Source organism: Rosa chinensis, chromosome 5 (assembly GCF_002994745.2).
Source record: "Rosa chinensis cultivar Old Blush chromosome 5, RchiOBHm-V2, whole genome shotgun sequence".
NCBI classification, from domain to species: Eukaryota; Viridiplantae; Streptophyta; class Magnoliopsida; order Rosales; family Rosaceae; genus Rosa; species Rosa chinensis.
In genome coordinates this window covers 31,666,943-31,678,719 of record NC_037092.1, presented here as the reverse complement: position 1 = coordinate 31,678,719, position 11,777 = coordinate 31,666,943, and the positions used below count along the sequence as shown (strand labels likewise).

The following is an 11,777-nucleotide window of genomic DNA, read 5'->3' as shown; positions in this document are numbered from 1 at the left end:
GAACTCGCCGGAGCTAGATAAATCCATCATAGAAGGCGCAGAGGTCAGCGTCTCAGACGTCAAATGCAGGGCGAAGATCAGAGGATTAAGATGAAGAGGTCAAGGTCGTCGATGTCAGGGTTTGGACCTTGTCGGCATCGCTTGAAGAAGAGACACACCGTTGCTGAGAAAGAGGAGAGAGAGATCTGGGAGTAAGAAAAGAGAGAGCGAATGGCAGTGTGTAATTCTTTAATTAATCGGAGCCTAAAATCAACTTTTTGTCTCTAAATGGGTGAATGAGAATAAAATTTTTTTACTGGGTTAAGTGGGAGTATCTTGACCCAAATTTGGGCATTGGGTCAAGGACCCTTAATTAAAGGAAACAAGCTTAGCATCATACACACAGCCCAAAAGGGCCGAAGACACTAAGCCCAAAAGGGCAAACAACATAAGCCTAAAACATGAACAAGATCCCACAAAGGGGAGACAAAGCGCAGGCTAAAAACTACAATCTTCATCTTTCTCAGCCAGATCAGAGAACCACCAACAGAGTGGGGTGGAGATGTTTCGCCGACGCCAATCAATGGATTTCCATATGCCATATCCATTTCTTTTTCTCCGGTCTGAAGAGGTTTGGGTTCCCATGAAGGAGATCCCAGCCTCACGCCTGTCACGGGGCTTGAACCATGTGGTTGCTTGTGACAACTACCAAATAGATCGGTAAACTAGACAACCACCCAAGGAAAGGAAGGGAGGAACAAGCAATCGGTTATCCACGAGGAAGCTTCGATGGTGGAGGAGGATGGGGGGATGGAGGAGGGTCTAAGATCTGGTGATTAGGATTAGAGAAAGCAAGGTTTAGATTGGGTGAACTAAAACTAAAAAAAGAAGGAAACACAACTGGGACATGTGCCCGGACAAGGAAACCACCCTCCCTCACAAAGCCTTTAATCTAGATCTCGCCGGAGCTGATCTAGATCTAAGCTCAGAGGGAGGGGGGATGAAGGGTTACTGTTTGAGGTTTTCTACTTTCTAGAGAGAGACGAGACCTTCTCTCTCTAAAAAAGGGACTTTGGTGAAGATTCACCGGTTGAGAAAAGTTGTTGGAACCAAGAAAACTTTGTTAAAGAAAATTATAGGGTTTAGGTAACTCTTAGAATAAAAATAGGGTCAATAACATATAGGGTCATTTTTTTGAATGTTTCATTAACTTTCTTTTTTCTCATAAGATTATTAAATTAAAAATTGTCTTAAATTTTAGATATCAAAAATCAACATATTTATGAAAATACCACTAGAAGGAGCCTAAGCAGGGGCATCGTTTGGCAGTGAAAATATAAGAATTTCTACCGAGGGGTGATCTGATGTTTCAGTGGTCATGAGAGTAGTTTGGCTCGATACCCTTAGAGAGGTAGTCGATAAATGGGTACATCCATGAAGGTGGACACTCGCTCTCGGTCAGGAATATCTTCGAGAATGGCTTATCGAAGCTTGGTTTGTCTAGAATTTCCAACTTGAGATTTCCCATATCGGTGTCTGGGGGTGATGTCGCCAACCTCGCGACGGCGTCTGCCTTGCCGTTCTGTGCCCGAGGGATCAGGGCAATTATATGGTAGGTGAGGCATCGCTGGAGTAAGGTCTTGGCGAGAGTTTGGTAGTGGGATAGATGCGGCTCCTTGGCTTGGAAATAGCCGCCGACCTGGTTGACGACGAGTTGGGAATCACTAAAGATTGTCAGTCTCGTGACGCCTAATTCCTTGGCCAGCTGGATGCCAGCGATCAGTGCTTTGTACTCGGCTGCATTGTTTGAGGATTTGAACCTGAATTATAGAGCATATTCGTATGTGTTCCCTTCTGGGTCAGTTAAGACCACCCCGGCACCACTGAGCTTACTGTTGGAGGATCCGTCCATGTGGGCGTGGCATGGGGTTCCCAGACAATCTCGTCTGAGGGCGCGGCATCTTCTAAGGGTATGAAGTCGGCAGTGGCTTGCCCTTTAATAGCCGTAAGTGGCGTGTAATGAATGTTGAACTCGCCGAGTTCGATGGACCATTTTACCAGTCTTCCTGAAGATTCCGGTTTCTGGAGAACTTGTTTCAGGGGTTGGTTGGTCAGGACATGTATTGTGTGCCCTTGGAAATATTGCCGTAATTGCCGAGCAGCCGTGAGGAGTGCGAGGGCGAATTTCTCGATATCGGAGTACCTAGACTCGGCATCGTTGAACCCTTTGCCGGTGTAATAGACTGGCAGCTCATTGATATCTTCTCGCCTGACCAGGGCGGCGCTGATCGCGGTGACTGATATGGCGAGTTAGATGTACAGGACTTCTCCTAGGATAGGTTTCGAAAGGGTGGGTACTGACGCCAGATAGTCTCGGAGGCCCTGGAAAGCCTTGTCGTGTTCGGGTCCCCAATTGATCATCTCGGTATGGTGAGTTTTGAGGAGCTTGAAGAATGGGGCGCACTTGTCGGTTAAGTGTGATATGAATTGGGCTAGAGCAACAACCTTCCCGGTGAGGGACTGGACCTCATTCTTGGTTTTTGGTGGTGCCATATCGAGGATTGCCTGTACCTTCTCGGGGTTGGCCTCCATACCCCTCTTGCTGACTACAAAACCCAGGAACTTGCCTCCCAGTACTCCAAACACGCACTTGTCAGGGTTGAGTCGTATGCCATATTGGAGTAATATGTCGAAGACGATGCCCAGGTTTTTAATGTGATCTTCAATGGTAGCGCTTTTGACTAGCATTTCGTCCACATATACCTCCATGATCTTACCGATATGATCTGCGAACATGGCGTTAACTAGTTTCTGGTACGTGGCCTGGGCGTTTTTTAGACCAAACGACATTACCTTGTAATAATACAAGCCTTTATCTGTGGTGAAAGATGTGTGCTCTTGATCGGAGGGCTCCATGGCGATTTGGTTGTAGCCCGAGAAGGCGTCCATAAAACTGAGGAGCTTATGGCCTGCGGTGGAGTCAACCAGCTAATCGATTCGCGGGAGGGGAAAATTGTCCTTAGGCAAGCCTTGTTCAAGTTGTTGTAATCGACACACATGCTCCATTTTCCGTTGGGCTTCTTTACCATTACAACATTGGAGAGCCATGTCGGGTAGGAGACTTCCCGTACAAACCCAATGTCTTGGAGTTTCTTGACTTCGGCCCGGATCGCTTTGTATTTTTCTTCCATGAAGGCCCTTCATTTTTGACAAATTGGGGGAACGTTTGGTGAGATGGTGAGTTTGTGGGTCAACAGTTCTGACGAGATTCCTGGCATATCGGCGTACGACCATGCGAACACTTCTTGTTGGGTTTTGAGGAAGGCGATGAGCTCCTTTTGGAACTGTGGGTCTGTTTTGGACCCGATCTTAACTTTTCTTTCTAGGTATGCATCGGAAATGGAGACCGATATCAGGTCTTCCAAAGCATATGGTCTCGGCTGCTTGAGTTTGCGCTTATCGTCATTCTTTTTACTGCATGTATCGCGATCATCTGGGGTTTCAGGATCTTCCCTTGGATCATCGGGCTTGTCCAATGGGGAGGGTAGGTCTGAGGTTAGAAGTACCTCTCGCCTGCCGTGTCCCCTTCCGACAGTCAAGGAGTTGCATTGTCTCGCGAGCTCTTGATCGCCTCTGACGGTGAGGATGCCGCCCCGGGTAGGTATCTTCATCATTAGCATGTTCCCTACCACAAAGCATTAGAGTCCCCATATGGCGTCGCGTCCCAGGATGACGTTGTAGGAGGAGGGGCAGTCGACGATGATGAAGTGTGCCGTCATGGTGGTGATAGTGTTGCCGCTGCCCAGTGTGTTCTGAAAATTATCAGATCCCAAGGGTTGTGTAATTTCTTCTGCAAAACAGATTAAGGGTTCATGGTTTGGGGTGAGTTTCTTCCTATCTCGATTGAGGCCTTCATAGCAGCTGTCGAACATGACGCTGACCGCTGAGCCGCTATCGACCAAGACCTTGTGGCACTGATAGTGGTCGATGACCATGGTGATTAGAAGTGGGTCGTTGTGGTGCTTCTAGATGGTGTCCTCGTCGCGATTGAAGGTTATCGAATTCCATTCGATCTGGGGGGTGTGGCATCCATGGGTGAGTCCCAATATTTCCTGGCCCTAGGGGCACTGTCGCTTCTGTGAGTGGTGGGTCTCGCGTTTTCGTGGGGCGCCGCCGTGTATCGTTAAGATCTGGTCGTAGACTTCGATGGCATTAGTGCCAGTGGTGGGAGTACGATATTGCGAGAGCTGGCCGCTTTGAATGAGGTGCTCTATGGCATTTTTCAGTGCCCAACAGATATTGGTGGGGTGGCAGGATTCCACATGATTTGTGCAGTATTTACCGTTATCTCGTTGTTTCGCTTGGCCAGGTTTACACCGTGGTGGGCGTGGGATGATGTCCTTGTGGTTATTCTAGATATCCTCATAAGAAGCGGTAAGGGTGGTATAAATCTCGTATCGGGGTGCCGCGAATCGCCGGTCATCCCTGTGTAGGGTGCCGCTGTATGGTGCATCGCGATGTCGACTGCTGGAGTTGTATTTTGGCTTCTCGGGGCTCTTACCGTATTGCTTGTCCCTCCTATCTCTATAGCCTTGTCGCTCTCGTGGGGCCCTGTCGCTCTATTGGGCAGGTTTGTCTCAGTTGGTATATTTGTTCCTAATATCGGGGTTGTTCACTTGAGGTATGGTGACCAGGTGTGCATTGGCGTTGGTGTCGCGACCAAAGGTATCGTACTCGGCCTGAGCAAAAGCGGTAGCGACATCAAGGAGGTCATCATTTGTTGCAGGGGGATTGGTGCTGATCTGCAGCAAGAAGTATCCAAGCTGGAGTTCTTGCTTGAATGTCGATGCCGCTAGGGCCGGGTTGAGGGAGCGGCATTGAGTGGCCTGCTTCTGCCATCGGCGAACAAAGTCTCGTAATCGCTCGTTTGGTCGTTGATTGAGCCGAAATAGGTCAGGTGTAGTGCGATACCCACCGCCGCACAGGATGAATCGTTGCAGGAAGTTGTCTCCCAGTTCTTGAAAACTGTCAATGGAGTTGGTGGGTAGGTTGAGGAACCAGTGCAAGGCTTCGTCCATCAAAGTTTCCTCGAACTCATGGCAGGCCATGGCGTCGGTGTGTCGAGTTCCGTGGAGTATGGATTGGAAGATTTCTAAATGGTGGTATGGGTCTTGGGTCCCATTATACTTTTCGATCTTGAGGGGCTTGGCCTCTGGTGAGCGCTTCTCGGCCTGTATGCGGGCGGTGATAGGTCTTATCTTTCCCTGGGAACCAGCTGTGATCAGCTGCCAGCCGGCTCTGCTTTCGGCGCTTTCCACTCGTGCCTGTAAGGAGGCGATGGCCTCACTCATTTGGAGTGATAGTCGAGTATTGGGATCGGGTGAAGGATGTTGGCAATAGTAGCGGTGTTGGCATCCGAGGTTCCTGCCGCGTCGGCGGTCAGCTGGGGGATTGGTGCGGCGCCAAGTTGGCCTGGAAAAATGAGGGAGTTCAGGTGGACTACCTGAGGGTTTGTGCTGGTGTTGCCATACGTGGGGCCAGCGGGACTTCCCGACGTGGGGTTCGGGGGCATGAGGGTGCCAGCAAGGCTGGTGGCGGGGTCCGCGATGAGCACCTATCCCGGTGTGGGGACCCCGCCAATAGTCGGTATCGGGGTTTCCTTCGGGTGGGCCCTGTCCAAGATGTCCTCGACCCGCAGTTGGAGTGCCTCTCGTAGGGTCTGATTCTGGTTGGTTATATTTTCGACTTCCCTACGGGCTGCCATGGCCGATGCGCGCTAGGCCTCGGCCTGTGCACGTGTCTCCATGAGGTCGTGCATTGCTATCTGTAGCTCAGTGGTTGGATCGGTAGTCATGACCGATCGAGTCTCGGTGTTCAGGCTTTGAAACTAGAGAGTACGCTAGACCTCGGGGGTCGTTGTCTCACTATGCGGATCATCGCTACTGGTATCGGGATTGCTAATAGTCATCGATGTGTTGTCCTGCCAACAAGGGCGAGGGGAGTCCTTCTAGTGCCAAATGTTTCAGTGGTCACGAGAGCAGTTTGGTCCAACTGAACACGGGTTGTATTGGCCTGCTACTATCGCTATCGATCTCACTTATCTGCAAAACAGAAGAAGGTCAGAGGGAAGACCGGGTGTGCCGGCCTTCGACGCTCCGATGCCTAAGTCAGTATCAAATAAGATAATGATAATGGAAAGTGATAGTATAACAGTTACCTCTTTAGGTTGATGGAGATGGCCTTAATGTAGGAGGTTTGTTGGAGCTTGGCTCCGTTTCTTTCAGTGTGGGACGCTTGGGATCCCGATATCGCCTCGAGGGGTATCGGAACCCCCAGCTGGGAGCTTACCTCGGTGGTGTATTGGCGATACGAGTCTTGTGCTTCCGATACTTGTGCTTAAGAGGTATGTGCATACCAACATTTGAAACTGAATATTGACGGGGCATATCGAAGTGAGAGTGGTAACGGTGGAATTGGGGTGGTGGCTAGGGATGACAGGGGTGTTTTCAAAGCAGCATGGTCTAGATTTATTCCCCACATGGGTTCGACCTTGCATGGTGAAGCAGAGGCTTGTAGGGCAGGGATACTATTAGCTATTCAACAAGGTTGGAAGTTGATTGAGATGGAGAGCAACTCTTCAATTTTGGTGGCTGCGTTGAACCAATAAGGGGAGAGCAACCCTGAGGTTAGTCGTATTCTAGAAGATTGTAAAGCCTTTAAGCAAGAGTTTGATTTTTTTAGAATTCGACATACCTTTCGTGAAGCAAATAGTGTAGTAGATAGATTGGCTCACTGTACTAGTTTCAATGACTAAAATATCGATGATTGAGGAAATATCGACCATTCAGAAAATATCGATATCGATAAAATTTCGACAAAACCTATGGAAACTTGGAGAAAAACATTAAAAAATTAAATTAAACTTTAGGATATGTCTAGTTGATCCATAATCTACTCTATTTCAAAGATATATATATATATATATATATATATATATATATATATATATTAGGCAAATATTATTACATAATAAATTAGTATAATTTAAAGTGAATAAATATACATTGAGTCACATACATTTATTGAAATTTAACTTTAGTGATTATTTATAATCTTAATACAAAATATAATACATATCATTATAGTTTGTTAGGATACAAAGTAACTAAAATAATAATTCTGATTAGTAACATAATAAAACAAATTATTGAAAAAAGGATTATAAAAATAGAGGAGATTAATGAAGAAGGATATATATAAAATGATACTGGTAAATGATGAAGTCTTCTTCCAGCAACATTGGTTGCGTTTTTTGTATTCTCCTACACAACCAAGGTTCGAATCCCAAGCTTGTCAGGCCTCTTTTCTCCAAATTTTCAGTCTGACTTGGCAAATTGGGCTGTTGGGCCACGAGAAAATTAAGGAAATTCAAGTTGGGCCACGAGAAAAAGGAGGAAATTTCGCGAGTTTCGCCCAAATATCCAAAATTTTCATAAATATCACAATATCTCGAAAATATCACACGAAATAATGGTGGCATATGAAGATAATATCGCCAACTCAAAAAAACGAAAATTTCGCCGAAATATCGATTTTTCAGTCCTTGACTAGTTTCAATCATTCTATTGATCTGTCATTAGATGAGGCACATGTGTTCTTGCAGGATGTTCTCTATGAGAATAATTGTAATGCTATTAAGATGTCCCAGGGTATAGGTAGTACGTCCCCCCCGGGGTATCAAAATTTATTAAATAACAACAAAGGCGCGGGGATAAGCCTCCCAGCCTGATTGGGTTCCAAACCCCATTATTAAAAAAAAAAAAATGAAAATATCACTAGAATAAAAATTGGGCTCTTGACCATTTACCAAATTTGGACTCAACAAATGTCCATTTACTCTACTAAAAGATTTGTATGCCCACTTACCCCATTTAAATATAAAAAGACAAGTTTGCCCTCCAAATAATTAAAAAGTCATTAAAGACTTTGTGGGACTCCGATCACCATTCACCCGAATCCATTCACCGGTCACCAGCCGGAGGATGTCGGAGGTCCCCAAAGAAGTAGTCGGAGATCTTATAGGTTACCGGAGAGGTCGCTAGAGACTTTTATCACCCCCAATAAAACCCAATAATTTTTATTAGGGCGCAATAAAAATTTATTGGGGGGCAATAAAAGGTTATTAGATGTTATTAGGGCAAGGCCGGCCTCGAAGGCTGCTGCCTCAGGCCACCACTCTTCCTGTGGGCCTCCGCCAATTTTCTTTTTAATTTTACATCTATACGTTGTATAAGTATATACTGTTCTTTCCCCCATAATCTGTTGTGTGGACATGCTAGTGCAGCGGTAACATAGTTTGCTACTGTTTGCAGCACCAAGGTTTGAAACATAGTGGACCTTCTTTTTGTCTTCTTTTCCCTTTCTTAATTAGTTTCTTTGTAATTAAACATTTTTTTCCCTTCTTTTTCCAGCTTCTATGGAAAGAATATTTTGGAATTGAATACTAATGTATTTGCCCTTTATTTTTCATTGGTTTCTTTTGTAATTAAATATATTTTGTTTTTTTTATTTTTTCAACTTCTAAGAGAAAAATTATTTTGGAATTGAACGCCTTGTTTTTTTTTTTAATTACTATTAATGTATGGGTTTAATATACATATATATATAACACTTGTTCGATTATATGATTGTTTTATGTGAGGCCACATTTTAATTATTTGCCTGAAACCTCCAAAATGTCAGGATCGGCCCTGTATTGAGGGGCAATAAATTTAGACGCCAGACTCTGATCATCAGCCACTAAAGGTCCTCAAAGAGGACGTCGGAGATCTTATAGGTCGCCGGAGACTTTTATTATCCACACCCCCCCCCCTCCCCTCCCCAATAAAAGGGACAATAAAAGTTTATCGAGTATTATTGGTGGGTAATAAAATGGGACTCCGATTATCTGTCACCAGTTGCTAGAGGTCCCCAAAGACTTTTATTACCCCCAATAAAGCTCAATAAAATAAATTTTTATTAGGGGGTAATTATTAGGTTTAATTGGGGGCAATTAAACTAGACGCCGAACTTCAGTCACCGATCCGGAGGTCCCCAAAGAGGTCACATGAGACTTTTATTATCCCCCACCCCCCCCCCCCCCCCAAAATAAAACACAATAAACTTTTTTTTTGGGGGGGGGATGAAATCGAACGCCAGACTCTGATCGAAATTGGATTCCCGTTCCCGATCATCGGAGTCCGGCAAAGTTTCGAATAAATAAATAAATAAATAATAAAAAATACTTAATTGTGTATTAGAGCAAAAAATATGTAATTTATTGGGTAAGGGGGCGATCTCATAAGATGTTTGGGTAAGTAGAGTTAGTGTAGCTTAAATTTAGGTATATTGACATTTTTCCAGTAAAAATTCACCAATCATTCTCTATCTCCTGTCCGGCGAGGTCTCTGATATTAGGGTTGCGGCTCAAAACTAAGTCCTTGTTGGGTTAGATTCTTTATTTTGTAATGAAAACTTGTTCTACTGTATCTAGGACTCGTAGACATTTTTCTTAGAAGTAGAGGTTTAAGATTAAAGATCCTATTGGGAGTCAGACTAATTGTGAGTCTATAAATAGGCATTCAAGGATATTGCTTTGGTGTGAGCTTCGGAGATTGAGGAGATGTGAGAGTTTGAAGATTCTTGCATTGTGGGTTGAAAGAGACTTATTTTGGAGGGTGTCGTTGGGACATCGTTTAGAGAGATCCGTGGGTGGATCAATTTATAGATTTTAGAAATCTGCAAGTTTTAAGAGATCGGATGTATTTGGAAATTCTCTATTGAGAATTTAGGTTGTGAGGAGAAAAAAATATTCTAGAGTGGGAAGAACCTAAATGTTCTTCACATTGTAATCATCTTCTTATCTAGTGGATCGTCTATCATTGTCACTCAAAGTCCGGAAATGTTGGTCAACTGTTTGACTGAACCTCGTCAAAAATTTCTTGTGTTTGCTTGCATAGTTTGTGATTACTGTCTTCATTCGATTTTGGTCTTAGGTTAGGGATTTCGGAAGGTGACCTAAATTTCCTAATATCCAGCAACCACCGGCGAGTGTCTCCAGGGACTTCCAACAAAATCTCCGGCGACTTTCGACGAATTCTGGTGAGATTTCCAACGAGGTCATAAAAACTACTGTCACCAATATCAAAACCTACTCTCACAAACAACAAAAACTACTCCAGTGAGATTTCCGGCAAGGTCTTCTACGATGTCAGAAAAGCTACTACACCAACACCAAAAGCTACTCTCACCAACAATAAAAAATACTCTGATGAGATTTTTGTCGGCCCCCGGCAAAGTCACAAAAAGCTATTGTCACCAACAACAAAAACTACTTCCGTAAGATTTCAGTTGGCCTCCGGCGAGGTCATAAAAGTTACTATCATAAATACCAAAAGCTACTCACCAACACTAGAAAGCTACTCTCATTGGCAAAAAAAACTTGTCACCAACAAAAGATACTTTCATCAACACCAAAAGCTACTGTCACCACCAACAAAACATACTCTCACAACCAACGGTAACTATTTTCACCAACAACAAAAGTTATTATGACTAACACCAAAAGCTACTTTCACCAACACTAAAAGTCACTACTAAGCATAACAAAAGCTACTCCAAGAGACTGATAAAGTTATTCTCAAAGACTAACAAAGTTATGGAGATGTAAAGAATACAATCAAAATCAAAATGCTACTGCCATCAGGAAAAGAAGAAATATTCAATGATAGAAAAAGTATACAGGGTTCAACAATGATTTAAGTCATGTAACTATGTAAAAAGTTGCTTTTATAGTTGTAAAAGGCCATTACCCGTGAGATATCAAAAATTTGGTTTCTGTTCAAGTAAATCCAGAATATATGTCTGGCCCAAACTCTAGGTTGCTTAACCTAGTTGTAATAGAGTTATGAATTAGAGATATTTTAGGAGATATTCATAGATAGCCGATTAATTGTACGGTTATCTTTCCTTGTACAACTATGATTCTATGTCTTGTAATCCTCTATATAAATAAGCCCATATTGTCAATGAAAGTACGACTTAATTCTCTCCCAATTTCAGTTTTCCTTAAACACATTATCAGCACGAAGCCCTAACCCTGAAACCCTAAAATCGTAGCCTTCAAACCCTAGCAACCACCGCCGCATATATTGAAGCCCTCAATCGCAGGAGTCCATAACCGGTGGCGTCACCCCCTGCACTGGCTGGAAAAATACCGAACCGGCCACCAGAAGAAGCAAAAGTTCCCCTGCCTGGTTCTCACCCTTCCAGTCCACCTCCATCCACCATGTTTCATCACCATCAGCGTCTTGATTCCAGAATCCGGGAACCGGAAATATTCTTCCCGGAACTGGCATAAAATCACCTAAACTGGCAGTTGGAATCCCCTGAACCGGTCAGAATCTCAGAAAAATTAATTGCTGCACCTCCACCAGCCCATTGCTGCTCAGCCCTGAAAGAAAGAAAAGAAAAGAGGGGAGAGGGCGGCCCAACTAAAAAGAAGGGAAAAAAAAAAAAAGGGAGGTGGCCCACTGACGACTAGGCCCCGCCCACTGCCAGCCAGGCCCACATTCAGCTTCTAATCATCCTACCACGTCAGCAGCTCCGGCGACAGGTCACTGCCGGCAACTTTTTCTAGCCACCGTGGGCAACTTTTCCGGCGACTTTTCCGACCATTTTCCTGCCAAATTTTCCATTTCAAGGTAATTTTTACTAAAAGTTCCCGTTTTTGAAGTTTTTATTCTTTTTCTCGAGGACTT

General features: G+C 44.4%; 1 protein-coding gene across 1 annotated transcript; it reads right to left on the bottom strand.

Annotated features, from left to right (window-relative positions):
- Positions 1-4,616: 4,616 nt before the first annotated feature.
- LOC112203634 lies at positions 4,617-5,330 on the bottom strand. The gene has a single exon (XM_024344567.1). It carries the CDS (start codon positions 5,328-5,330, stop codon positions 4,617-4,619), a length of 714 nt encoding a protein of 237 aa, XP_024200335.1.
- Positions 5,331-11,777: the final 6,447 nt, after the last annotated feature.

What these genes read in the sequence shown, in the direction of transcription:
- LOC112203634 (XM_024344567.1), bottom strand. Translation starts at nt 5,330, where the DNA reads ATGAGTGAGGCCATCGCCTCCTTACAGGCACGAGTGGAAAGCGCCGAA.